At 45.0% G+C, this 27,313-nt stretch overlaps 1 protein-coding gene across 1 annotated transcript in view; it reads right to left on the reverse strand.

Moving 5' to 3' along the window:
• Positions 1 to 27,313, reverse strand: part of tmprss15 (transmembrane serine protease 15) — a gene marked incomplete at both ends in the record, with an annotated part of 325,512 nt that overhangs the window by 275,544 nt on the left and 22,655 nt on the right. Inside the window, one exon of the mRNA XM_084320458.1 lies at positions 470 to 578. Coding sequence (XP_084176584.1) covers positions 470 to 578 — 109 coding nt within the window. The remainder of the gene's footprint in view (positions 1 to 469; positions 579 to 27,313) is intronic.

Raw genomic sequence — 27,313 nt, forward strand, 5'->3', positions numbered from 1 at the left:
AGCGTAAGCTATACGATATATAACCAGGGTTACCATAAGACTAGAGTTATCATAAGACCAGAGTAACCATAAGACTAGAGTTATCATAAGACCAGAGTAACCATACGACTAGAGTTATCATAAGACCAGAGTAACCATACGACTAGAGTTATCATAACACCAGAGTTACTCTTGGACCAGAGTTATCATAACACCAGAGTTACTGTTGGACCAGAGTCACCATAAAACCAGGGTTACCATAAGACTAGAGTTACTGTTGTACCAGAGTTATCATAACACCAGAGTTACTGTTGGACCAGAGTTATCATAGGACCAGAGTTACTGTTGGACCAGAGTTACCATAAGACCAGGCTTACCATTTGACCAGAGTTACCATAATGCCAGTTACCATAAGACCAGAGTTACCATAAGACCTAAATTACCATAAGGCCAGTTACTATAAGACCAGTTACCATAACACCAGGCTTACCGTATGACCCAGCGACAGACGGTGCTGCTGTTGTACGGCAGAGGAAAGTTGGTTGAATGGAAGGAGCCTGTCGGGCCGAGGAGAAGGAAGCGACCATCACACGTTGTTTCTGTGGAGACAGGAGAGACCATCACATGTTGGTACTGTGGAGCAGGAGAGACCACCACACTGTGTTATAGTGGAGACAGGAGAGACCACCACACGTTGTTACTGTGGAGACAGGAGAGACCATCACACTGTGTTATAGTGGAGACAGGAGAGACCATCACACAGTGTTACTGTGGAGACAGGAGAGACCATCACACAGTGTTACTGTGGAGACAGGAGAGAATTATAACATCATAACCTCAGAGAACACTTGATTCTGATTCTACATATATATACGCTTCATTAACCAGACCAGACTGAAACACGTCCAGCCTGACAATCTTAGTCTTACACCCTACAACTGAAGTTAAATACCCTGGACCTTCATCACACACCAGACTTACACCCTACAACTTAAGTTAAATACCCTGGACCTTCATCACACACCAGACTTACACCCTACAACTGACGTTAAAATTCCCTGGACCTTCATCACACACCAGACTTACACCATACAACTGAAGTTAAATACCCTGGACCTTCATCACACACCAGCCTTACACCCTACAACGATAGGTTATGACTATAACCAAGTTCTGTTAATAGTGGTGACGCTCGGCGTCACTCATGCACTGTCCTCGCACACGTGCACGCGCACTGAATAAAGACCACAATGTACCTTTATATCCCAATATTTGTCTGACCACACCCCTATCAGCTTACCTACATAAGCAGGTGTGTGGTCACCTGCTCTCCTCCTTCCCAAGCTTTCACCACAAGGTGAGATCAAGGGCTGCAGCGGCGCCGGACGCCGAGCGTCACCACTATTAACAGAACTTGGTTATAGTCATAACATATCGTTCTGTATCATAGTGGATCCGCTCGGCGTCACTCATGCACAAGGGAGGCCGAGCGGAGCCACCGGCCGACAAATACACCCCGCTGAAGGCCCCCCACAACCATCAGAACAGGGAGGGCCGAGCCCCCCCGACCCCCCCTAATGGAGGGCACCCCCCCTATTGGGGGTTTCCCGGGAGGGCGACGGACCCGACCGTGCGAGGAGGCACTCAAGCAACTCAACGCACAGGGTGAGCAGACCGTGGCCTGACCCCACGACTACACACACGCACAACCCGCATGCCACCCGGGAACGAACGGAGGGAACAACCTCGTTACTGCCCCCAGAATCACGGGGTCAAGGGCAAACCCAACCCCGTGGCAAGGCCGTAGCAGCGGAGCGCGAAGGAAGGCCCAGACCCACCAAAGGGACTGGACCCCCTGGAACGGGGGCCCGGAGAAGGACATGATGCCAGCATCAAGACCACACCAGGTGGGCACTTAGTGACCCCGCCCCCCACATCGCCAGCGTATTCGGACAAAGGCCCCTCAGCCGAGCGGGCCCTGTCCCCCCAATAGTACACCGCCTGGCACACTGACCCTGCAGTACAGACAGTCAGCACGGCCGTAATAACAAGACTTACCACGGAAGCAGGCAGCGCACCGGGGAAAAAACCAGGCAACAGGCTGTTAACCCGAGCCTGGAGACTGCGGACGAGACAGGCGCCAAAGGAGTCAGCTGAAAACAGCCGCCCCGGCGGAAGGGGCGTATGCTGGCGTTGTTGCATGACCAAGCCTCCATTTAAAAAAAAACCCAGAGAAGGCTGACACGATTGGCAGACGTCATGAACGTGCAGGGGCACCCTCAACCGGGTAACCCGGGAGTTGACACTGCTCCAACACACCAGGGAATCAACCACCTTGGTGTTACCCAATGCGGTGGTTGTTCCTATAACCCCTCAAGAAAATAACTCCAAAACACACCTGCGGGTATACACCGGCTATACCGCAGTACAAGTGTTTCAGTTTTCAAAAAAGGGTTAACCCAGGCCTACGGGTTGACGAAACATTACTTCGGACCGGGCCCGGCGATACGGGAAGCACAGGGTCACCAGAGGAGGTCAAAGACCACCCCAACAGGCCCCTCTTCGCCATGCGTGAGAGAGGAGCGAAAAGAATGGAGAACCAGCACCAAGCACACCGTACTTGGTATTCCCAGGCGGTCTCCCAACCAAGTACTAACCAGGACCAACCTGTGTAGCGGCCGAGATCTGACGAGATCGAGCGTGTACAGGTTGGCATGGCCGTAAGCCATTACGACAGTGCTGAGTACAAAATGTACCCAACCAGGGTCTCCATAGCGCTTAACCCTGTGACACCCGGACCGACCTGGCATTTTTCTCCCTGAGAAAACCCCAAGTCCCTCAGGGTACCAGAACAGCAGATCTGCATCCCCGGCGGACAACGGGTTTAACTGATCCGGACCAGCGTGACCAGAACCAGTCCCGTGCCCTAACCACGCTGACATGCCTACTCCAGGAGAAGGGGCAGATATGCGTGTTGATCTTAAACATGAAGAGAAGGCGCCACCCAGACGTTCGGGGCGAACCGCGCCCGGTGGCCCACCCCCAGGGCGTGAGACCCCTCTACATATGTTCAGATCCATTCCGTCATCATCCCCCAGATATGAACGAGAATCCGTCGACAACCAAAACAGGTCGTCGGAAGAGGAAAAACCTCCATCCCAGTTGCTTTATAAAAACGCCGTTTTAACCCCAAGCAACCAAGTCCGTCGCCTGATTACAGAACACCCCGAGCTAGCACTATGCGTGCGTCGGGACACAACCACATCAATGAACAGGCTATTTAGACCTGTCATTGAATCCCCAAGGCGCCCAGGGGAACGACAAGAGGGGTGTGATACTTCCTAACTCCAACTCTTTTTAATAGAAAAGAAGGAAGCACCAACAGTATGTATCCCAGTCTACACAGCCGGGGGTACACATTTTTCACATTTTTACATCCCACCACCCTCCCATAGGAAGGAGACGGAAATCCCCAGAGAGACTTCCCACGCGAGCTGTACAGATTGAAAAGAACATATTGCACCTTGAGCCATGTAAAAGTTTGGTTTTAGGGCTCTTCGGGGAGGAGGCACTGAACCCATACACACTCAATAATCGAATTGAATCGAATACACACACAATAGAGTAGGACTCCTTCTTGAGGTTCCACTCACCTTGACAATCTGAGGAGGAGGCTCTGTACTCTGAGGAGGCTCCCTCACATGGAAGGAGAGTCCCAACTCACAGAAGGCCCGAATAGGAGCTTCGTGAGGAGGAGCCCTGACCACCCCCCGAAACAGATCCATCATATGGACCTGAACAGCACACGGAAGTCCTACCAACAGAGACGCGCACAGTGACGTACTCTATGGCGGGGGAATTTCTGCGGTGCACACGCCCAATATTCCAGGGCGTGGGACCAGGAAACTCCCTCCCCCCCCCCCCCCCCCCCCTCACCCTGTAACATGCCGAACCGCAATGTGACAGGAACCTTGAAGGACAGGTGGGTTTACCCCTGACCAACAGAAAAAAGGGGGAGGAAAGGTTACCAGTTCACCCCTTTACGACCCCACACCCATGATACGATGTAATGACAAAAAGAGTATGACGCAGTCATAGTCAGCTCCATGAAGCGTCTAACAGCTTCACACAGCGCATGTGCTAACCTGCTATCTGATTTTTACTAAGGAAAAAACACAGAATAGAGAGGGCCCTCCAAGAGCCCCGGTACCAAACTTACACATGTGCTTCTGTGGCCAGCCCAACCCAGTTGTAGGTCACACGACACACACAACCCATTATCACCTACAAAAAATGGCAAAAACACACTACAGAGGAACGCCGTTTTTCATAATGAGAGAATACATAATTCTCGATTAGTATCGGCCACAGGCCTTGCTAAGCACACACGAAAAGCGACCAAACAATCTTTTCTTTTAGGAAAATAAAGTTCCTCAAGCAGTTTTAGCACAACCTCAGCAATCAAGCTAAGGGTTACATCGTATCCCTACCACACAGTGACACAATATAGTGTAACAACATGTCTGAGAGGAGGATGAAGAAGTCCCCAGGGAACCGGGGGGAAACAACCCTCCTACTTTACCCTTAATACGGCCAGTTAAACAGGTAAACCTGTTAATATGTGAACACACTGTTCATTGTCATTACAGGCTGAGAAAATAATCATTCTTTAATCATATGTCACTAAGCATAGCTTTATAGGTTAGTTTAACCCCCTTAGTTGTGAGTACACGGTACATGAACACACAATGTTTCTCTACACAACAAACCAGATCATTTTCACATCTGTAACAAACAACCCGATTTGCATGGAGAAGCTACTACCAGTGACAAGACAATTCACACATAACTCGCGTCGTATCCTAAATGTAGTGCAGCAACACTCGTTTTGGAAAACATCGTTATTTACAAACCATTTAGAAGGGAAAGCGAGAAGAAGTGTTCAAGGTCTGGTCAGGACCTTGCCTACCTTGAGCGCAGATCAAGCGAAACTGCAGTCTCTAACAAGGCACCGTAGTAAATACAGCCGTCCTGTGTTGTCGACCTGGGCAGCGTCGCCGCTCCATCCCGCCGCTACGGTCCCCCTTGTTGACGCAGTCCTCGCCATCCTGGCTCAGGGCAGGTTCGACGAACATCCTCTGTGAAAGATGACGTCGTAGTCAAGAGTGTTTAAAACATGTTATAGTCACAGCACGTTCAACAGTGTAGCATTAAGCTAACGGCCGCCCTCGGCCGATAGCAGCAAGCTAACGTTTCCTAGCCTAGCCTAGGTAGGCCACAACTAGCATGCAAGCTAACGTTTCCTAGCCTAGTGATCACAACAGGCTAGCGCTGCAGCTAACAGCTGACTGGCTAACAGTAGGCCACCACTAGCACGTAAGCTAAGCAGCTATCACCTGAACTTGTACACAATGATATAACAATCACTCAGACAGGCCGCCGTTCTGAAACCCTCCTCACTGTTTAAGAGAGAAGAGAAACGAAATGTTAACACAGTTTTACAACGGTGATTTTACCAACATCCGACGGAGCCAGCACAAGTCCCATCTGGGCCGTAGCTGACTTGAACACAGATTTTCCGATAACGAACATCCATGCCCATATTTCCTCGTGAGGGAATACTCTCATTTGTATATGAAAGACGGGGCCTACACGGTGACAGAGAAACATCCACTCGTCCAGAAAACACAGGGATCACCAGTGTTACTGGTCGTGGCCCACTAGTTAACTATAATGGGCTTCAGACCAAGGTCTTCCGCTGTTGCCTAAGAGGCTGAACAAAAGACCCTAATCTGGGGCCGGTGTTCGTAAACATTGTCAGCTAGCCCCCATAGCACTAACAGACAAGTGGAGCTCGCAAGCAAAACATTACTCACCAACCTGGAACCCACCGCTTCTCACAACAGCGGCGCGTCCTACAGTCTAGCTGTGTCCTGAAAGGTTTTACCGCAACCAGCCACAGCAAGGAACTGCAGTTGGGAGGCATGCAGCGGCGCGCTCCCAATACGAAAACCGGTGGAGGTTTTTACAATGATCACCATCTTCCAGACACTCCAGTGACGAAGACAATATCGCCGTATTTTCTCGAAAAATAGTGAGAGAGAAAATAAAGATATGATGTCAACGAATCTCTTGTTTTCCAACTCTTCTCCTACCATCACATCACGTCAAGTGGGGATCTACCGAGGCACTACCTTGTGGTGAAAGCGAGAAGGAGGAGAGCAGGTGACCACACACCTGCTTATGTAGGTAAGCTGATAGGGGTGTGGTCAGACAAATATTGGGATATAAAGCTACATTGTGGTCTTTATTCAGTGCGCATGCACGTGTGCGAGGACAGTGCATGAGTGACGCCGAGCGGATCCACTATGATACAGAACTGCAACTCTTCCACGCCTGTATATATCCTGTCTATACATTTACATTTACATTTAGTCATTTAGCTGACGCTTTTATCCAAAGCGACTTACAAGTTCTGTACGACAAGCCATCAGGAAGGGCACAACTCTATCAGCTGAGCAACAATGTTCATCAAAGTGTTGAGTGCTACAGTGTAGGTTAGTTTATTAGGACAAGTGCATGACAGTACGGTTAGTTAGGGTTAGATTTTTTTTTTTTTTTTTTTTTTTTTTTTTAATTCAGATAATGGTTGAAGAAGTGCGTCTTTAGTCGACGGCGAAAGATTGGACGTGATTCGGCTGTCCTAACTGGGGTGGGTAGTTCATTCCACCATTGTGGGGCAAGGACTGAGAATAGGCGACTTCTCTTTGATGACCCTCCCGGAGCTTGGATAGGAGTAGGTCTGAGGCGGCCAGAAGATGCAGAGCGTAGGGGTCTTGAGGGTGTGTAGTTAGAGACCATTGACCGGAGGTAGGCGGGAGCGGTTCCCTTTGCCGCACGGTATGCTAGGTCGAGGGCCTTGAAGCGGATTCGTGCAGCAATGGGGAGCCAGTGCAGGTCCCTAAGAAGTGGGGTGACATGGGCCGACTTCGGTAGGTTTGAGATCAGGCGGGCCGCTGCGTTCTGAATGAGTTGAAGAGGCTTAGTGGCAGTGGCCGGGAGGCCAGCGAGCAGTGCATTGCAGTAGTCGAGGCGGGAGATGACTGTTGATTGGACGAGGAGTTGGGTGGCTTCTTTTGTCAGGAAGGGGCGTATCCTTCTGACGTTGCTCAGGAGGAATCGGCAGGTTCTGGTCGTCGCTGCGATGTGAGCAGAGAAGTTCAACTGGTCGTCGAGGACAACACCAAGGTTCTTGGCGGTCGGGGACGCAGTCACAGCTGCATTCTCGACTGTGATTGAAAGGTCGGTTAGGGGGGAGGATTTGGCCGGCAGGTGGAGCAATTCTGTTTTGCTTAGGTTCAGTTTGAGGTGGTTGGACGTCATCCAGGCTGAGATGTCGGACAGACAGGCCGAGATCCGCACAGAGACGTGGATATCTGAGGGAGGGAAGGAGAGGAAGAGTTGAGTATCGTCGGCATAACAATGGTAGGAGAAGCCATGAGACGTGATAATGTTACCCAGTGATTTAGTGTAGAGGGAGAAGAGAAGGGGTCCTAAAACCGAGCCCTGGGGGACACCCGTCCGCAGGGGGCGGGTGGCCGACAGGGTCCCTCTCCATGACACTTGGTAGGAGCGGTCATTGAGGTATGATGACAGCCATGTCAGCGCAGAGCCAGCCACTCCCATTCCTGCGAGGGCCGCAAGGAGGATCTGGTGGTTGACTGTGTCGAAGGCTGCAGATAGATCTAGGAGAATCAGGACAGAGGAGAGGCCTTTCGCTTTTGCTAAGTGAAGTGCCTCTGTGACCGCAATGAGGGCTGTCTCTGTGGAGTGACCAGTCCTGAAGCCTGACTGATTAGGGTCTAGGAGGTCATTCTGTAAGAGATAAGTAGTAAGTTGGTTGGATACAGCACGTTCAAGTGTTTTAGAAAGGAAGGAGAGAAGAGAGACAGGACGGTAGTTGCCTATGACAGTAGGGTTCAGGGTTGGTTTTTTTATGAGCGGCGTGACTCTGGCTTGTTTTAGGGAGGTGGGGACCACCCCCGAGTTGAGTGAGGAGTTGATGGTTGCAGTTAGGAATGGGAGGATGTCTGGTGCTATGGTCTGGAGGAGTGGGGAGGGTAGCTGGTCCAGCTGGCAAGTAGTCGGACGGTTTGACGTTACCAGTGTCAGGGTCTCTGCTTCTGTAATGGGAGAGAAAGATGACAGAGTGAAGGATGAGGTTCTCGATTCAGCATTTGGAATGGGTGGGGGTTGGGAGAAGGAGCTGCGGATGTTCTCCACTTTTTCCTCAAAGAAGATCGCAAAGTCTTCGGCAGAGAAAGATGAGGGAGGGGGGGGTGGGGGGGGAGTGAGGAGGGAGGACATGGTAGCATGCAGTTTGCGAAGATTCTTGGCAGAGGCCTCGATCCTATGGTGGAAGAAAGAAGCTTTGGCATTAGTGATGGTTTTGGAGAATGTTAACAAGAGGTTGTGATATGTGTCGATGTCAGCAGTGAGGCGTGACTTTCTATACTTCCTTTCAGCTGCTCTCAGGACCTGTCTTTGTTCTCTCACTGGATCTGTCAGCCATGGACTGGGTGGGGAACGGCGGGCAGGTTTCTCAACGAGGGGACAGAGCTTGTCGAAGGAGGTTGCCAGGGCTGAAAGGAGGGTGGAGGTTGCCATCTCTGTGGAGAGAGCAGAGAAGGTGTCACTCAAAGGTAGAGCGGATAGTATGTCAGAGGAGAGGGTGGAGGGGGATAGGGAGGGCAGGTTGCGTCTGAGTGAGACTGTTTGAGTTGGGGTGAAGACCTTTCGGTTAAGCATGAGAGTTAGTGAGAAGGATATGAAGGAATGGTCAGATACATGTAGGGGAGTTACCGTGGTGTTAATGATGCTGGAGTTACGGGAAAATATGAGATCCAAGGAGTTGCCTGCTTTGTGGGTGGGAGGCATGGCAGTGGGAGTCAGGTCAAACGATTGTAGGAGGGAGACTACTATGACTGACTGAGATGAGTCAGGCAGGTTGAAGTCGCCCAGTAGAAGGAGAGGGGTACCATCTTCCGGTAAGGAGCTAAGAAGCATGTCCAGCTCATCTGTGAAGTGATCGAGCGGACCTGGAGGGCGGTAGAGTGTAACAATGGTGAGATTGAAAGGATTAGAGACAGATACTGCATGATATTCGAGAGAGGAGAGTGACAGTTCTGGGAGTGGTGTTACGTTTGTAGCCCATGAAGGAGATGTCATGAGGGCAGTGCCTCCACCCCGTCTGGAAGGTCGAGGTGTGTGAGTGAAGTTATAGTTTGTAGATAATGCTGCAGGTGTTGATGAGTTATTGGGGGTTATCCAGGTCTCAGTTAGAGCCAGGAGCTGCAGATTTAGACTATGGGCGTAGGCAGTAATGAAGTCAGCTTTCTTGACTGCTGATTGACAGTTCCATAAGCCTCCCCGTACTGTGACAGGTGTATTAGTGGCTGTAGGAGGGTAGGAGAGATTAGCCGGGTTACTAGCAAACTGTCGTGGATGGGTAGAGTCAGTTCTGGAGGAGCAGATTGTGGATATAGGTATGAGACACATTGTATTGTCGAGAGTGGCAGGGAGGAAGTAGAGAAATAGCAGTGTGGGAGGGAAATATAGGATTATGGTGTACTTAGCACTGGGTGGATCGGTGGATAACTCCTCCTCTTTGTCCCTCTTCGTTTCTCGACGCTTCGCTGACGCTACACCAGCAAGCCTTTAAATCACTATCACTAATTAGTGCTGTCTTAACACCTGGCCCTTAATGGGGGCACTTAACAAAACAAAATGGCCGTTTTAAACACGCCCCTTTAATCAAGTCAGCTGGTTCCTCACTTTTAAGATTCACTAATAAACTTAAAATGGCTTACCCTAGTTTTCAGTATAAAGCAATGTTTCTCAGTGAGAGTGTCCTGTCCTTCCTTAACAGAGCCCAGTACAGAGTGACTTCAACACAGTGTGGACCTCTGCTTTTAAACAGGGCAGGCTCTTAATGGCTCACTCAGCAAATCAGATGCTACTAGTAAACAGGAAACAGTCCCTTAATGGGGGCACTTAACTAAACAAAATGGCCGTTTTAAACACGCCCCTTTAATCAAGTCAGCTGGTTCCTCACTTTTAAGATTCACTAATAAACTTAAAATGGCTTACCCTAGTTTTCAGTATAAAGCAATGTTTCTCAGTGAGAGTGTCCTGTCCTTCCTTAACAGAGCCCAGTACAGAGTAACTCTTGCTATATCACCACATCAAATGCAATAGTTCTTATACGAGTGTGTATAGACTCTGTATACCCTGTACAGCTAATTCTTTCCACCCCAGAAAATACTGTGTACTGTATATTTTCAATTACTGAACATACTGTGTACTGAATATTCTCGTTTACTGTATACTGCATATTCTCTTTTAGTGTGTGTATTACCTTTTACTGTGTATAGTCTCTGTGTGTAATATGTACAGTATAGTGATACCTCCAACACTTCCACTTATTTCTAATTTGTAATTACTTTCAAAACGTTCTGTTTTATTAACATTATTCTAGTTGTTCTTTGTTTCGCAAGTATCACCAGTGGTAACAAGTTACTGACACCTGTCATCTGACCTCTGGTCAACAGCACCTCCTCTGACCTGAACCCTCCACTCAACAGCACCTCCTCTGACCTGAACCCTCCACTCAACAGCACCTCCTCTGACCTGAACCCTCCACTCAACAGCACCGTGTGACCACAGTCTGAATCATTCTACCACCTGAAGAGGATCCAATTCAGGGGGCAAAGTGAGAGTATTTAACTTAGGAGTGAGTTTACTCCAATGAGCTACTACTGCAAGGTTTACATCTCTTATATAACAAGATGAAGGTCCCTTGGATAGAGTATTACGAAATAGGTGTTTGTGGCATATGTTCCTGGTTTATTGAACAATGTTTCAAGGCTTTTTTCTCACCACACAGAGAAGCATCTTCATCACATCCATCAGGACAATCTTTAACTCCGTCACAGAAGTGAGCCGTAGGGACACATATAGAGCCATCTGCACACACCATCTGGTTTGGAGGACAAGACCCTATGGATAATAATAACATCATATAATTAGTTGTAGAATAATAATACTATTAACAATAATAATAATAATAATAATAATAATAATAATAGGGTTAGGGTTAGAACACTATTATTATCTTTTTATTAATATGGTTTTATTGTTATCCTAAAGTAAGTTAATGTAGATGACTCAGAAGTATAATTGCCTGTATTAAAAGAAAAACGTCACAAAAGAAACAAACAGGTGCTTTTTTAAGTTTCCATAGATTGTGACTCCCCTGCATTTCTCTAACAATGGTTTGATCTACTGCCTCACGAGTCCCACCCACAACAGTCCAGTCCATCATGCAGCCAGGTGCTGCCGGCTCACCGGCTGAGTGCGTGTGTTTAGACGGTCTGTCATTGGTGGTGGTGGCACTGCAGGCAGACCTTTCATGTAAGTTACAATGCTCAATACAATAAAACACATTTATAATCATCATCTTCTCTTAATTTTCGCTGCTTTAATAATATAATAATAATAATAACTTTATTTGTATAGCACTTTTCATACAGAGGTTGCAGTTCAAAGTGCTTCACAACAGTAAAAAATACAGGCATAAGCGAGCATAAAAAGATAGACGGGTAGAATCACAGTGTTTCACATTAGGATCTAGCATCCCAATAGGCTCTCCGCTTACAGTTTTCAGTAACACAAATAGTAAAAATAGTTTAAAATGATTCAGTTTAAAAATAGTCAAAAAATTATAAAATAGAACGGACATAAAAAATACAGGCATGAGCGAGCATAGCAAGATATGGCAAATCACAGTGTTTCACATTAGGATCTAGCATCTTAATAGGCTCTCTATTCAGTAATACTCCTGTAGTTCATGAACAAATAATCACAGTGTTTCACATTTGGATCTAGCAAATAATAAGAATAAAATGATTCAGTTTAAAAATAGTCATAAATAATCCTGTATGCATCGTTGTTTAGTGTGTATGTGTGTTTATTGTGTTGTGTGTGTGTGTGTGTGGTTGTACTTCAGCTACTACTACTCTACAACTACCACTCCAGGACACAGTTAACCTAGATCTACTCTACTCTACAACTACCACTCCAGGACACAGTTAACCTAGATCTACTACTACTACAGCTACAACTACTACTACTCTACTACTACTCTACCCCAGGACACAGTTAACCTAGATCTACCAGGACACAGTTAACCTAGATCTACTACTACTCTACAACTACCAGGACACAGTTAACCTAGATCTACAACTACAACGCTACAACTACTACTACTCTACTCCAGGACACAGTTAACCTAGATCTACAACTACCACTCCAGGACACAGTTAACCTAGATCTACTACTACTCTACCAGGACACAGTTAACCTAGATCTACAACTACAACGCTACTACAACTCGGTGTGTGTGTGTCTGTGTGTGACTGTGTGTGTGTGTGTGTGTGTGTGTGTGTGTGTGTATGTCGGTGTGTGTGTCTGTGTGTGTGTGTGTATGTGTGTATGTCGGTGTGTGTGTGTTTGTGTGTGATTGTGTGTGTGTGTGTGTGACTGTGTGTGTGTGACTGTGTGTGTGTGCGTCACAACCCGCAGTGTTTCACATTTGGATCTAGCAATAAATAAGAATAGTTTAAAATGATTCAGTTTAAAAATAGTCATCAGTAAGAAGTAAAAAGTGCAATAACCGACACATGAGTTTGATAGGCAGTGTAAAAGAGTAGGCAGGGTAAGAATAAATACAAGTTGTGTCAGGATATCCCTGATGTTTCCTCTTGCCACTAGGTGGTAGCAGATAACTATCAGTGAAATGCCTGAGCAAAGAGATAGGTTTTAAGCTGTCTTTTAAAGATGTCTAGCGAGTTGGCTTCCCTGATGTTTTGGGGTAGTTTGTTCCATAGTTTTGGGGCATAGTTGATAAAGGCTGCATTACCGATCCTCTTTTGACTGCTTCTGGGAGCCTCTAGTAGTCCAGCAGCTGATGATCGCAGTGTTCTTGCTGGTGTGTAATTTATTAGAGTGTTGGCGATGTAGCTAGGTCCCTGTCCATTTAGAGCTTTGTATGTAAGGAGAAGGACCTTAAAGTCAATTCTAAATGTTACGGGAAGCCAGTGTAAAGCGGCTAGGACTGGACTAATGTGCTCTCTCCTTTTGGTTCTAGTTAGCAGTCGGGCTGCAGAGTTTTGGATTAGCTGAAGCCTCTCTGTGGTTTTCTTAGGGAGACCTGTGAAAAGTGCATTACAGTAGTCTAACCGGCTAGATATGAATGCATGAATTAGCTTCTCAGCATCGTTCTGATTAATAAATGGTCGTACTTTTGCTATATTTCTGAGATGGAAGAACGATGTTTTCGTCACTTTGCTAATATGAGAATTGAAGTTCAGTTCTGAATCTATGATAACCCCAAGACTAGTGACCTCAGATTTGATCCAAGGGGTTAGTCCCCCCAGGTTCTTTATTAATGTTTCTTTTTTAGTTTTGGAGCCGATAATTAGAATTTCAGTTTTGTTCTCGTTTAGTTTCAGGAAGTTCTTACTCATCCATTTATTTATTGACAGTAAGCAGTCTGTAATGGAGCTAATCGCTGTATCATTTGGTTCAGCAGATATGTACAGTTGTGTATCATCCGCATAGCTATGGAAATCTACATTATGTTCTCTGATGATATCACCCAGCGGTAACATGTAAAGGGAGAAGAGTAAAGGACCTAAGCAACTCCCTTGTGCAACTCCATAGTTGTTGTCGTATATATCAGACATGTGATCTCCTAGTTTAACATAGAATTTCCTCCCTCTGATGTATGTTTTAAACCAGCCCAGCACATGGTCTGAGAAACCGACATGGTTTTCAAGACGATCGATTAGAATATCATGATCGATTGTATCAAATGCTGCACTGAGATCCAACAGGATAAGGATGGAGATCTTATTCTCGTCAGAGTTTAGTCTGAGGTCACTGATTATTTTGGTGAGGGCAGTTTCAGTGCTATGATATTTTCTGAATCCTGACTGAAATTCTTCTAAGATGTTGTTTTCTTCAAGAAAGGAATTTATTTGAACTGAAACTATCTTTTCAAGTACTTTACTAATGAATGGTAGGTTGGATATTGGACGATAATTTGCCATTTCATTACTATCCAAGTTAGGTTTTTTTAGTAATGGCTTTACAACTGCTGTTTTAAAGGCATCCGGGAAAATACCAGTCCTAAGGGAAGTGTTTATGATATCTAGCACAGGGCTTGAAACACTATTAAATACCCGTTTGAAGAAAGCTGTAGGTATAGGGTCAATGTCTGAGGTGGAGGAGTTACATTCTGAGACAGTTTTGCAGAGTACATCTAATGTGATGCATGTGAAACTTCTCATGGTTACATTGCACGGTTTGCCGCAATCAACTTTATTTCCATCATGAGTAATGCTGGCCCTGATCAAGGTTATTTTGTTGTTAAAGAATAGTGCAAGTTCTTCACACTTAACCGTTGATGACTGAGGAGGTGTAGGGGCAGTGTTGAGTAGTACATTAATAGTGGAAAAGAGGATTCTGGAGTTTCCAGCATTTTCTGTAATGATTTTAGAGAAGTAATCTTTCCTTGCTAAGCGGATGGTTTTATTATAAGCAGTTAAAGCATCTTTGTATATATCACAGCATATGGTGGTTTTTGTTTTTCTCCATTTTCGCTCCGCTGCACGACATTTCCTTTTTTCTTTGTTGACCGTATTATAGTTTAACCAGGGCGAGGCTCTAGTTTTCTTCTTTTTCGTTTTTAATGGGGCGACAGAATTTAATATAGATGACATTGCATCATTGAGATTTTCTACCATTTCATTTAGAGAGCTGTCATGATTGTGTGGTTCATGTAGTCTGATAAGATCAATGAACTTTGATTCAGCTTTGTCGTTTAGGAGCCTCTTTTTAACTATGATTTCTTTTTTTGTTTTAGTAAGGGTTATTTGAGTATCAAAAAATATACAGTGATGGTCGGAGAGAGGTAATTCAGTTATTGAGATATTTGTTATGTTTAGCCCAGTTGTTGTTATAACTAAGTCTAGTGTATTCCCAAGCCGGTGAGTTGCATTTGTTATATGCTGTATTAGGTCAAAGCTATCCAGTAGATTTTTTAGTTCCATAGTTTTGGAGTCTGTTTTCTTATTAAAATGGATGTTCAGGTCTCCATTTAGGATCACCTTATCATATCCGGTAACACATAGTGAGATCAGTTCAGAGAGCTCCTGTATAAATATTGGTGAGTGTCTAGGCGGGCGGTATATTGTGACAATAATAGTTGATTCTGTTTTTAGTTCAATGGCAAGATATTCCATTGACATGAACTCGCCTAGTTCTGTGATTCTAAACAAGAGTTTTGAGGAGAAGATTGCTGCAACTCCTCCGCCCCTTTTATTTTTTCTGGGTATTTGAAAAAAGTTATAGTCTGGTGGACAAGCTTCTATCATTATTGATGTAGCTGTGTCATTATTTAGCCATGTCTCTACTAGGCAGATGCAATCTAAGTTATTTTCTTTAATCAGATCATTTACTAAGAATGTTTTATTATTCAGTGATCTGACATTTAGGAAAGCTAATTTTATTTGTTGGACTTCTTTAGAGGAGGTCTGCTTTGGTTTGACCGTGATGGCCCTGAGGTTAATAGCAGGTAAACGCATTGGTGGCGTATATTTTTCACCATGCCATTGGCTAGTTATGATTACTTGTATGTTTTTAGAGATGGCATGGTAATTCTGCTATACTGTACCGTACTGACTGCACTGTGCTTTCGGGGACATTTGATCAGACGAGATGGCCTTGTGTGATATGGGGGGGGGGGACGGGGATGGGACGTCTTGTGCTGTACTTCGTGGTGAGATTGTGTCCTTCATGACTATCTCTCGTGCTGGTGTGAGCTTAATATTCTTGGAGGCCATCAAGGCATGACGCATGTTTGCTGATAGGAGCTTTGAACCTAAGCGATTTGGGAAGAAGCCATTTCTTTGAAAACGTTCTGGGTTATTCCAGAAAACATTGAAGTTGTCAATGAATTTCAGGCCGTGTACGAGACATGCAGCCCCTAACCATGAATTAAAATTTAGGAGTCGACTGAATGCTTCCTGTCCTCTGCGAAAGCATGCAATTGGTCCACTGATGGACACATCAGTGTTTGTGTACACAGACTGATGTTTGTCTAGTGTGTTCATTAAACGTGTGAAATCGTCTTTCAAAGTCTCTGTGCCAGTCTTCTTTCGCAGGATGTCAAACGATCCAGAGTGAATGACAATTTTTGTTATTCCTGGTCTGATTAGTGTTGGAAGTTTTTCGGCTAGCTCTTTCACAGTTGTATTGTCTAGACAGATATTTTCTGTGTTTGCCATCTCCACATACCTTGTTATGGAATCTCCAATCAGTATGCAGTCTATTTTCTGTGTGAGGTTAGCATTTTTCTTTCCAACAGTTTTGGGGCCGTTTGTTTTTGGGCTAGGCCTAGTCTGCTGGTTCTTTCCACAGTCCTGTGGCCTTGGTGAAGCCTCGTTAGCCTTCATGTTAACGCTGGTCCCGTACCTTCGGCGTTGGCTACCGCGACGTTCTCGGCGCATGATAGTCTCTTCGCTGTTAGCCGTTCGCTCGGTCTGGGTCGTGTTTGCCAGCCGTGTCGCTAGTGGCTCTGTTTTCCTCGTCGTCTCGTCGTTAGCGTGTGCTTCGTTAGCATTAGCGTGAGCTCCGGCATGCCAGCTGTTTGCTTCGCTAGTGTTAGCGTGAGCTCCGGTATTCTTGCTATTAGCGTCGTTAGCGTGAGCTCCGTTACGCTCGCTGTTTTCTTCGTTAGCGTTGTTAGCTACGCTTCTATGTCTCTTTGCCTTGGGTGTTGATATGCGTGTTTCCGAGAGTAGGTTGAAACTATTTCCTGGCGGTACCGGGGGTGAGGTCCTGGATCGTTTATTTCTCCTTTTATCCTTGTCGGTGATCCACTGCTTTGGTCTAGCTCCTTGGTTGTGCCAAGGACCGTCTTTTGGGTGGTGCTGTTCTGTAGTTACTAGCAAAGGCCAGTTCTCAATCATGGTATTGTTGGCTATATTTGTAGTAGCTTCATAAATAGAGTCAATGAGTTGCTCATCCTGCTGTATTTGGTACAGGGTAGAAACCCGAGCCTCCAGCTCTACAATCCTCTTTCTCATCTCCAAGCAATTAGTACATTCTGTGGGAGAGCCGAGTCCCGGCATCTTCCTTTATTTCTTTTCAGGTTAGGCTAAGCTGAAGCTAAGCTAGGTACTTAGCTGGTGGTGGTGGTGGTGATGATGATGATGATGGTGGTGGTGGTGGTGATGGTGGTGGTGGTGGTGGTGATGGTGGCACGGGGCAGTTCCGTTGCCCTGGAGCTGTGCTATTACTCACACTGTCGTCTTCCGTCTCGTTAAAACTCAAAATAACAAGGAAAACCTTCCTCGTCTTTCATAAATATCCTTGCCTTCCGACATAGTCCTTTGTGTAGCTGATAAGACGGCTCGCTATTCCTCCCACGGAGAATCTTGCTACTCCTTTCGACTGTGGTAAAAAATCTGAATAGATAAGAAGATTCACAGTTCTGGAGAAGTACCATAGGAATTGGGAGTTAACGTACAGAGTAATTAAAGTTGAAAGGGCTGTAAGAAATCATTATAATAGCGATAGGCAAAAGCAGCGGAGCGGAGCGACAGTAAAAGCAGCTTGAATTACAGGTCACAGTCTTTATGTTAGCTAGCTCAGCTGTTAGCTAACGGTGTTGTCAAGATCCAGACCTCTCTCTCTCTCTCTCTCTCTCTCTCTCTCTCTCTCTCTCTCTCTCTCTCTATATGGGTAACGCATGTATTCCCGGTAACCTGCCCCATTTCTAAGCCATATAACCCAGGACGTTATACGAACAACATTAAAATCTTTTCTCATGTCAAGAATGATTGTTATAGATGCCAAATAATTCACCTTTAAAAAAAACATCATGTAATGAGCGATGGCGGACCTCTAAAGTTGACCTAAGTTACCGGGAATACTGTACCAATTCACTATCTCCTCCAATTTAAGAGAGAATTAAAATGTTTTGGTTGTTTTGTAGGGATATCATCATCATGTAACATAATACCATAGTTCTCCCCGAGTTATCTCAAGAGAATTCAAATTTAGCTGAATCTGAAGGAAAAATCCGGGTATGGGATATGAGTCAACATAGTTCATGGCCTTCAATTGATAACAAACAAAAAAGGCTTAATTTTCATGGCAGATGCATGATATGTTTTGGGCATGATATTGGCACCCCAATGAACAACCAAAATGAGTTTAGTCTTTTGTGGCCAATTATTTTAGGAGATAATTACGTTTCACATATTGATCCCAGGTTACCGCGAATACCTATCCTCACAATTCCAGATAAACACTTAAATCTCCTATTTTACTAAAGATTGGTGAGATTTTATTTTTGGAAATCATAACAGCAATAATAAGGGTTAGGTGTAAACCAGAATTACTAGAATGTGTTGTGTTTTGTCTGTTAAAATGAGCAAAAACAAGGAAAGGGTATTCCCAGTAACTTAACAAACAAGTGCAAAAAATACAGTTCTAGAACAAGTATTTAAATTTTTTCTATATTCAAGAAAGTGGAAAGGAACCCAACATTTTCAATTGTCTGCACACAATCGTTGTTTTGTTATTCCAAGATGGCATTTGAACAGAATTTTGGAAAAAACAGGTATTCCTGGTCACCATGCCCCTAGTGTGTGTGTGTACTGTATGTGTGTGTGTGTGGGTGGGTGGGTGTACACTGTATGCGTTTGTACAATATTTGTGTGTACAGTATGCATGTGTGTACAGTATGTGTGTGTACAGTATGTGTGTGTACAGTATGTGTGTACAGTATGTGTGTGTACAGTATGTGTACAGTATGTGTGTACAGTATGTGTGTGTACAGTATCAGTGTACAGTATGTGTGTACAGTATGTGTGTACAGTATGTGTGTACAGTATGTGTGTATGTGTGTACAGTATGTGTGTGTACAGTATGTGTTTACAGTATGTGTGTGTACAGTATGTGTGTACAGTATGTGTGTGTGTACAGAATGTTTGTGTGTGAGATAACAGTGTATCTTCATTGATCTCAATCAGCTCTGCTCTGTTTTGTCTCGTCAGCACTTTCTCTGCCCTGATGAGACAAGATACTGGAGCTGGGAGGGGGGGGGGGGGGGTCACATGTAGGGGGGGGGGTCACATATAGGGGGGGGGTCACATGTAGGGGGGGGCACATGTAGGGGGGGGGCACATGTAGGGGGGGGGGTCACATGTAGGGGGGGTCACATGTAGGGCGGGGGTCACATGTAGGGGGGGTCACATGTAGGGGGGGGCACATGTAGGGGGGGGGTCACATGTAGGGGGGGGTCACATGTAGGGGGGGTCACATGTAGGGGGGGGTCACATGTAGGGGGGGGTGTGTGTGTGTAGCTTGTAGCTAACGGCCTGGGCCTCCATGATGTGTTAGCTTCAATTAATTAATTACCGGAATACATATAAGTTACTGTGAATACCTATATGGTAATGGTATTCCTGGTAACCTCTCCTTTTCACAAGTCACCGGAATACATATCAATATCTAAAGTTACCGTGAATACCTATCAGGTTACGGGAATACCTATTTAGGTAACCAAGAATACCTAGGCATGGTATTCTCGGTTACCCATAGGTTACGGGAATACCTTTCTCCAGTTACCGGGAATGCTTTACAGATACCTCTCTCTCTCTCTCTCTCTCTCTCTCTCTCTCTCTCTCTCTCTCTCCTCTCTCTCTCTCTCTCTCTCTCTCTCTCTCTCTCTCTCTCTCTCTCTCTCTCTCTCACTCTCTCTCTCTCTCTCTCTCTCTCTGCACTAGTTGCCTCGGTCTCTCTCTCTCTCTCTCTCTCTCTCTCTCTCTCTCTCTCTCTCTCTCTCTCTCTCTCTCTCTCTCTCTCTCTCTGCACTAGTTGCCTCGGTCTCTCTCTCCCTCTAGCTCTCTTCCTCTGTCCTCGCTCTCCCTTGCTACCTCTGATTACAGATGTGCAAACAGCTGCCACTCTCATCATCTTGTCTCATCAACTCACAACTATCATTTTCCTTCAAGCATTGACTTTCATATTTTCCATCATATACCACTTTCTGATTTCATTTCATTGGAAAGAAAATAATGATAATAAAATAAGAATAAAGTACGTATGACTGCGTTTACAGATGCCAGCCTTCAAGTATCTTAAGGTACAACTCAGGGAGGAGGCAGAGGAAGTGAGAAAGAGACCCAAGAGTTACAGGTAATGGGATATCAGACAGCTTAAAGTGTAGGATAACATCCCTAGTAAAAAAAAATGCTATAGGAATCTCTATAAGTTTTTGGAACCCTATAGCAATCCTTCAGGATCCCATAGGATTTTGAGACAGTTATGTGCTCTATATTGCAGGAAATTGCACGTACAGGTGTTCATTAAATAAAAAAAATATTCTGCCATGGAGGTGGTCGTGCCGGACCCACTCCAAACCACCCCTTGCCAGCCAGTTACTAATCTTGCACCCCCACTTTCAACTACAGTATAACTAGGCGGCACAGCAGCGCACCAGCAGCTTGCAGCTTGAACAGACTGACAGGAAAATGTCCTCAGTTTGAGTCAAATTTACTCTGCGAAATGTGTATATCGAAGCAGGGAGTGATTGTATACTACAGAGCACATCAAAATGTAAGTGTCTGTCAACCTAATAGTGTGCTTGAGTAGACTTTGTGTGGGAGATGGGATTACAGAGAGACAGGACAAGTAACAGCTTTTGTATGTTGACATTGTATGTTGACATTGTCACAAGAATAGGGGAAAATATGCCTAGCCTAGTGCAACTCAAGGTTCTTTGGTAGACTATTGCATTGGTTCATTCATTGAAGATGAACGCAATGCGACATCCTTTAATAGGCTCACCCACCAACAGTTCAGGTGCTGAACTGCTGATCCGAATGTATAGGTAAAAAACATATTATGCGTTTTCATCAATAAATACATGGCCAAAATTTGTTTTGCTCGCGCGCTAACGCGCGCTCGGTTGTATTAGGGGCCCATACGGATTCTTTCAGGGGGCCCAGAATCTACAGCTACGCCCCTGCCGATAGCAATACTATAAATTATAGATTTAGCTCTACAAACAGCCTCATGCACAATGAAAGTTTGTTTTGAAATGCTGGCCATATAGCGTGAGATTAGACGGCCCCCAATGGCCGGGAATGTGTTAAATGTGCAAATAAACATAAACCTAAGTGATGAATAATACTGAATTAAGACAATAGACAATGCTAAATTACACAACAGCTCCAGAGACACACAAAGCACACCCACCCCCCTTCACTCTCTATCTCTCTTACTCCACACACAATAAACCACGCTGGACACTGCTGCATCTGGCAAAGCTCCAGACCAGATCAAAAGGCTATAGGCACAATCAGTGCATCCACTTAAGTCCATTAGACCCTTTGGTGAGGGATCTCCCAGATCAAATCATTCAACTCATTGTCACAAATGCCACAAGTCACTAATATACGATTTAGGATTATAAAACCCTGGTCAGATACTGGCCAAATACCACACTCTCCATCAATCACAGATCGTTATCAATAAGACACTCAAAAAACACACAGCCCTCTCTCCCTCTCTTTCTCTCTCCCTTTATCTCAGCACATACGCGCACACAGTCACACACACACACACGCACATATGTGCACGGAATTGTGCATACCACACACTCATGCTCGGCAGACATACAGGCTGACCAATACACAAGACACAGGACGGGCACTGAGGACAGAGACCACATACACACTGGACAATGGGGTCACTATTAAAGAGCACCCTGACAGGGAAGGAGGACTTCTTCTCTGCTTTGACTTCTACTGCTTCACTGACTGAACGGACACACTGGACTGCACGGACGAGACTGCTGGACTGACTGGACTACAATGACTTGACTGTTTTTCTTTTCTACACAACCGGCCGGTTGTACCAACTTGATTTCAATTGTACCTTGCTTATTCACTTTTTATAATAAATACCCTCAAAAGTGTTTCATCTCTTTTATCTTTAAATATCCTATTACAACTTTCACCTATCGGAGTCTAAAACGTGACATAAGCCACGGAGAGTAAGTAATTTTTTGCTGTACATTTGCCAAAAATATGTATCACTGCCTTTAGATTTGTGCATAGTTCAGAATGGCCAAACGAAATTCAGAGGTGGAGGTTTGTGCATTTATGTAAACAAAACAAACGCCACCACCATTGTGAGTCACTCCTCTGCTAACGTCGAATATCTCATGATTAAATGCAGACCATTATATCAACCCATGGAATTTACAGCTACCATTGTGACTGCTACCTACATACTTCCGGATGCTAACCCTAAAATAGCAAATGAAGGAACTTTATATAGACATAAGCAAAACAACGGAACGCACACCCTGAGGCAGCCTTTATTGTTGCAGGAGATTTTTAATCACTCCAACCTCCAATCCAAAAGTCTGTTCTCCCCCAAATTTCACCAGCATGTCTCTTGCCCCACAAGAGGAGACAGGACATTAGACCCATGTTTACACCAATATAGCTGATGCATACAAATCTGTTCCGATCCCCCACCTGGGACAATCTGACCACCTCTTGGACCACCAACTTTTATGCCTGATTTGACAGAGACAACCAGGAGGCGCTCACCAAGGCTGCCCCTCCCTGCCAACCTCCAACCCCTCACTCTCTCCCCCACTGACGTGTGTACGGCACTGAGTAGGATGAATGCACATAAGGCAGCTGGCCTGTGATGGCATCCCCGGCAGAGTGCTCAGGAACTGTGCTGAACAGCTGTGCAGGGTCTGTCGCGTGTCAGTGCCGAAACACTCCTCTGCCTTGAAGGACCTTGAAGCAGATTTGTGCAGCGATGGGAGCCAGTGCCGTAAGAAGTGGGGTAAAATGGGCTGACTTTGGTAGATTGGAGATCAGGTGGGCAGCTCCGTTCTGAATGAGTTGAAGTGGCTTGCTAAACCAGCAAGCATTGCATTGCAGTAGTCGAGGCGAGACATGACTGGACGAGGAGTTGAGTGGCTACTTTGTCAGGAAGGGGCGGATATTTGCTCAGGAGAAATCTGCAGGTTCTGGTTGTTGTGGCAATGTGAGTGGAGAAGTTCAGCGGTTGTCAAGGACAACACCAAGGTTCTTGGCCATCGGGGACCCGGTCACAGCTACATTCTCCACTGTGATGGAAGGTCGTCAGCGGGGAGGATTTGGCCGGCAGGTGAAGCAATTCGGTTTTGCGTAGGTTCAATTTGAGGTGGTTGGTCGTCATCCAGGCCGAGATCTTCTCAGAGACATGGATATTTGAGGGAGGAAAGGAGAGGAAGAGTTGAGTATCATCGGCATAGCAATGATGAATGACGAGAAGGCATGAGACGTGATAATGTTACCCAAAGATTTTGGTGTAGAGGGAGAAGAGGAGGTGTCCAAGGACTGAGCCTTGGGGGACACCTGTCTGAAGGGGGCGGGGTGTGTGAGGGTCTCTCTCCATGATACTTGGTTGGAGTTGTCGTCGAGGTAGGAGGTCAGCCATGTCAGCGCAGAGCCAACCACTCCCATTCCTGCAAGGGATGCGTGGAGGATCTGATGGTTGATTGTGTCGAAGGCTGCTGACAGGTCCAGGAGAATCAGGAAAGAGGAGAGGCCCTTTGCTTTTGCTAAGTAAAGAGCCTCTGTGACTGCTATGAGGGCCATCTCTGTGGAGTGAGCAGTCCTGAAGCCTGACTGAATAGGGTCTAGGAGGTCTTTCTGTAAGAGATAATCAGTAAGTTGGTTGGATACAGCACGGTCAAGTGATTTAGAAAGGAAGGAGAGACAGGACGATAGCTGTCTAGGACGGTGGGGTTCATGGTTGTTTTCTTTATGTGCAGTGTGACTCTGGCTTGTTTTAGGGAGGTGGGAACCACCCCAGAGTTGAGGGAGGAGTTGATGGTTGCAGTTAGGAATGGGAGGATGTCTGGTGCTATGGTCTGGAGGAGTTGGGAGGGTATCGGGTCCAGCTGGCATGTAGTGGGACGGTTCGACGTTAACAATGTCAAGGTCTCTGCGCTTGTAATGGGAGAGAAAGATGACAGGGTGAAGGATTAGGCTCTCGATTCAGCATTTGGAACGGGCAGGGGTTGGGAGAAGCAGCTGCGGTTGCTCTCCACTTTTTTCTCAAAGAATATTGCAAAGTCTTTGGTAGAGAGAGTGGAGGGGGAGGGGGAGTGAGGAGGGAGGACATGGTGGCGTGCAGTTTGCAAAGGTTGTTTGCCAAGGCCTCGATCGTATGGTGAAAGAAAGAAGCTTTCAGTGGTGGGTCTCATCAAAAACAATGATGAGTCGGCCTATAGGCAGAAGGTCCAGCACCTGGTCGCTTGGTGCGCCGACAACAACCTGGCCCTTAATACTAGAAAACCAAGGAGCACACGTGGACTTCTGGAAGACCAGAGCCAGCGCACATGCCCCCATCCACATCAATGGGACGGAGGTTGAGCATGTCTCCAGCTTCAAATTCCTGGGAGTCCATATCTCCGAGGGCCTCTCCTGGAACCTCAAAACCTCAGCACTGGTCAAGATGGCTCACCAGCACCTCTTCTTCCTGAGGAGACAGAGGAAAGCCCACCTGTCCACACGTGACTGCAGAGGGTGGTTAAAACCACCCAACACATCACCGGTACATCACTCCCTACTATTGAGTCTATCCATCACAAACGGTGTCTGAGGAAGGCATGCAGCATTGTCAAGGACACCTCTGATCCCAATCATGGACTGTTTTCCCTCCTCCCCTCCGGGAGACGCTACAGGAACCTCCGCTCCAAGTCAAGCAAACTCAGGAACAGCTTCTTTCCCTCAGCTGTCATCTCTCTGTGCCATGTTGACAGCCCCCCCCCCACCCCACCATATAAACTCTGAACTCTGACTATATTCCTAGGGCTTTGTTACCCATACCGTTGCCTATACTATACCTACCTACTGCTTCACTGTCTACCCATATACTCTGTATGATAGCATGTACAACAGTGCTGTATATACAGGGGCGGACCTAGCACATTTGGCGCCCTAGGCGAGATTCACCACTGCGCCCCCCCCCCCCCCCCCCCCCATTTTTTTATTTTTTTTTTTTTTGTAATTTTCTTTTTTTTTGGAATTTTTTTTTTATGGCTTTTGCCTCTTCATAGTTCTCTAACGTTAGTCTTTCTTTCCTCAACGCTCAATTCTATAAACACTTGACCGATACCCATCAATGCACAGCGCTCTAGCATGTTCTGACTGTGAACACCTAAAGCTGAGGCTCAGACCGACCGATCGTTTTAGATTTTTGGCTCATTTTCCCTTATGTTAGAATTTTTTTTATGTAAAAATAATTGTTGCAGATATAGAGGGGGGCGCCAAAACTGCACAGAGAATTTTTTTTTTTTTTTTTTTTTGGCGCCCCCCTCTGGGTGGCGCTCTAGGCGACCGCCTATATCGCCTGTAGGAAGGTCCGCCCCTGTGTATATACAGCATATTTACATGTATATCTTTATATTACTGCATATATATATAAACTAGGGATGTCCGATATTATCGGCCTACCGATATTATCGGCCGATATCGGCATTAAAATGTGATATTGGAAAATATCGGTATCGGTTTAAAAAAAGAAGAAAAAAAAATATATATATATATATATTTTTTTTTTTTTTTTTTTTTTACATTTCTATAACCTTTATTTACCCAGGCAAGCAAGTAAGAACAAATTCAGATTTTATTTATTGTCAAAAGTATGCATAATGTTGTGTTAATTCCACAACAATAGATATGTAATGTTAATTACCTGAAATTATTCCATTTTTTGGGGGGGGGAAACCCTGCATATATCGGTATCGGTTGATATCGGTATCGGAAATTAAGAGTTGGACAATATCGGTATATCGGTATCGGTAAAAAAGCCAATATCGAGCATCCCTAATATAAACCCATATTGGTCTGAATATACCTGCACATAACCCTTCTATATACTTGCTTGAACACCTGCACATAACCCTTAGCTATGTATGATAGCATGCACTATAATGCTGTATATACCATATATATATATATATATATATATATATATATATATATATATATATATTTATTACCATCGCATATATACCTATCCTCACCTGTCTGTACTTACCTGCACATAGTCCTTTACTATATCTATATCTGTACATATCCTACTCCTAGCTACTCTGCTGGCCAGTAGTAGTCATACTGTCTCTATTTATATAATACAAATCTGTACATACATCTGAGTAGCACTACACTCAGTAGTACTAATTTGTATATTGCTGTTGCACTTTACTGCTACATTTGCACTCTGGTTGGATGCCAAACTTATTATTGTTGTACTGTACTGTACTGTACTGCTGTACAATGACAATACATTTGAATCTAATCTAAAGCATGTAAGTGTTTATTTGGTAACACTTTATAATAACACTCAGTTATAAGACCTTTATAAGGTATTTTTGGATAATGAACTAATCATGAACAAATCATTTATATACATTCGTAAATTATTATTAAATCATTTATAACTATATTTGTATAACATTTACAAATTAGTTCTAGATCATTTATAACTCATTATCAAAATTGTTTGTACTTGATTTGTTCATCATTAAATAATGTTGTTTATTAATGTGTAGTAACACATTTGTAGATGCTTTGAAAAATGGATATGAAAAAACTACTATACTGTACCTCCATTTATTTGTTCATGTTCAACTAATGATTTGTTAAGACATTCATAAAACATCTATAAATCATTTGCAGATGCTATTGTGTGCCCTAATCTAAAGTGAAGCCTATTCATCATTAACAAATGTCTAATAGTTTGTTTATTTGTGGACTTTTATGAATACACACGAAGCAATTACCAGACTTGTCTTTTCATGTTTAACAAATGATTTGTTAAGACATTCATAAAACAACTATAAATCATTTGCAGATGCTATTGTGTGACCTAATCTTTTTTTTTATCCACTTTTTCTCCTTATTTTTCTATTTTTCTCCCATCCCAATTTCGCATTGCCAATTCTACCCTCCAATTCTCCCCGCCCCTGTCTTGAACGTTGCTAGACTATGCCTCCCACTGGTCGGGTGTAGTGAGGATAGAAGCCTTGCATCACGTGTCCCCTCCGGTACACGAGGAGGCAGCCTGTCGCATCTTTTCACCAGACAGCGCGGCCTCTCAGTGGCGAGGAGTAATGCGT

The sequence above is a fragment of the Notolepis coatsorum genome (genome assembly GCF_963971535.1).
Source record: "Notolepis coatsorum genome assembly, chromosome: 8".
Lineage (NCBI taxonomy): Eukaryota > Metazoa > Chordata > Actinopteri > Aulopiformes > Paralepididae > Notolepis > Notolepis coatsorum.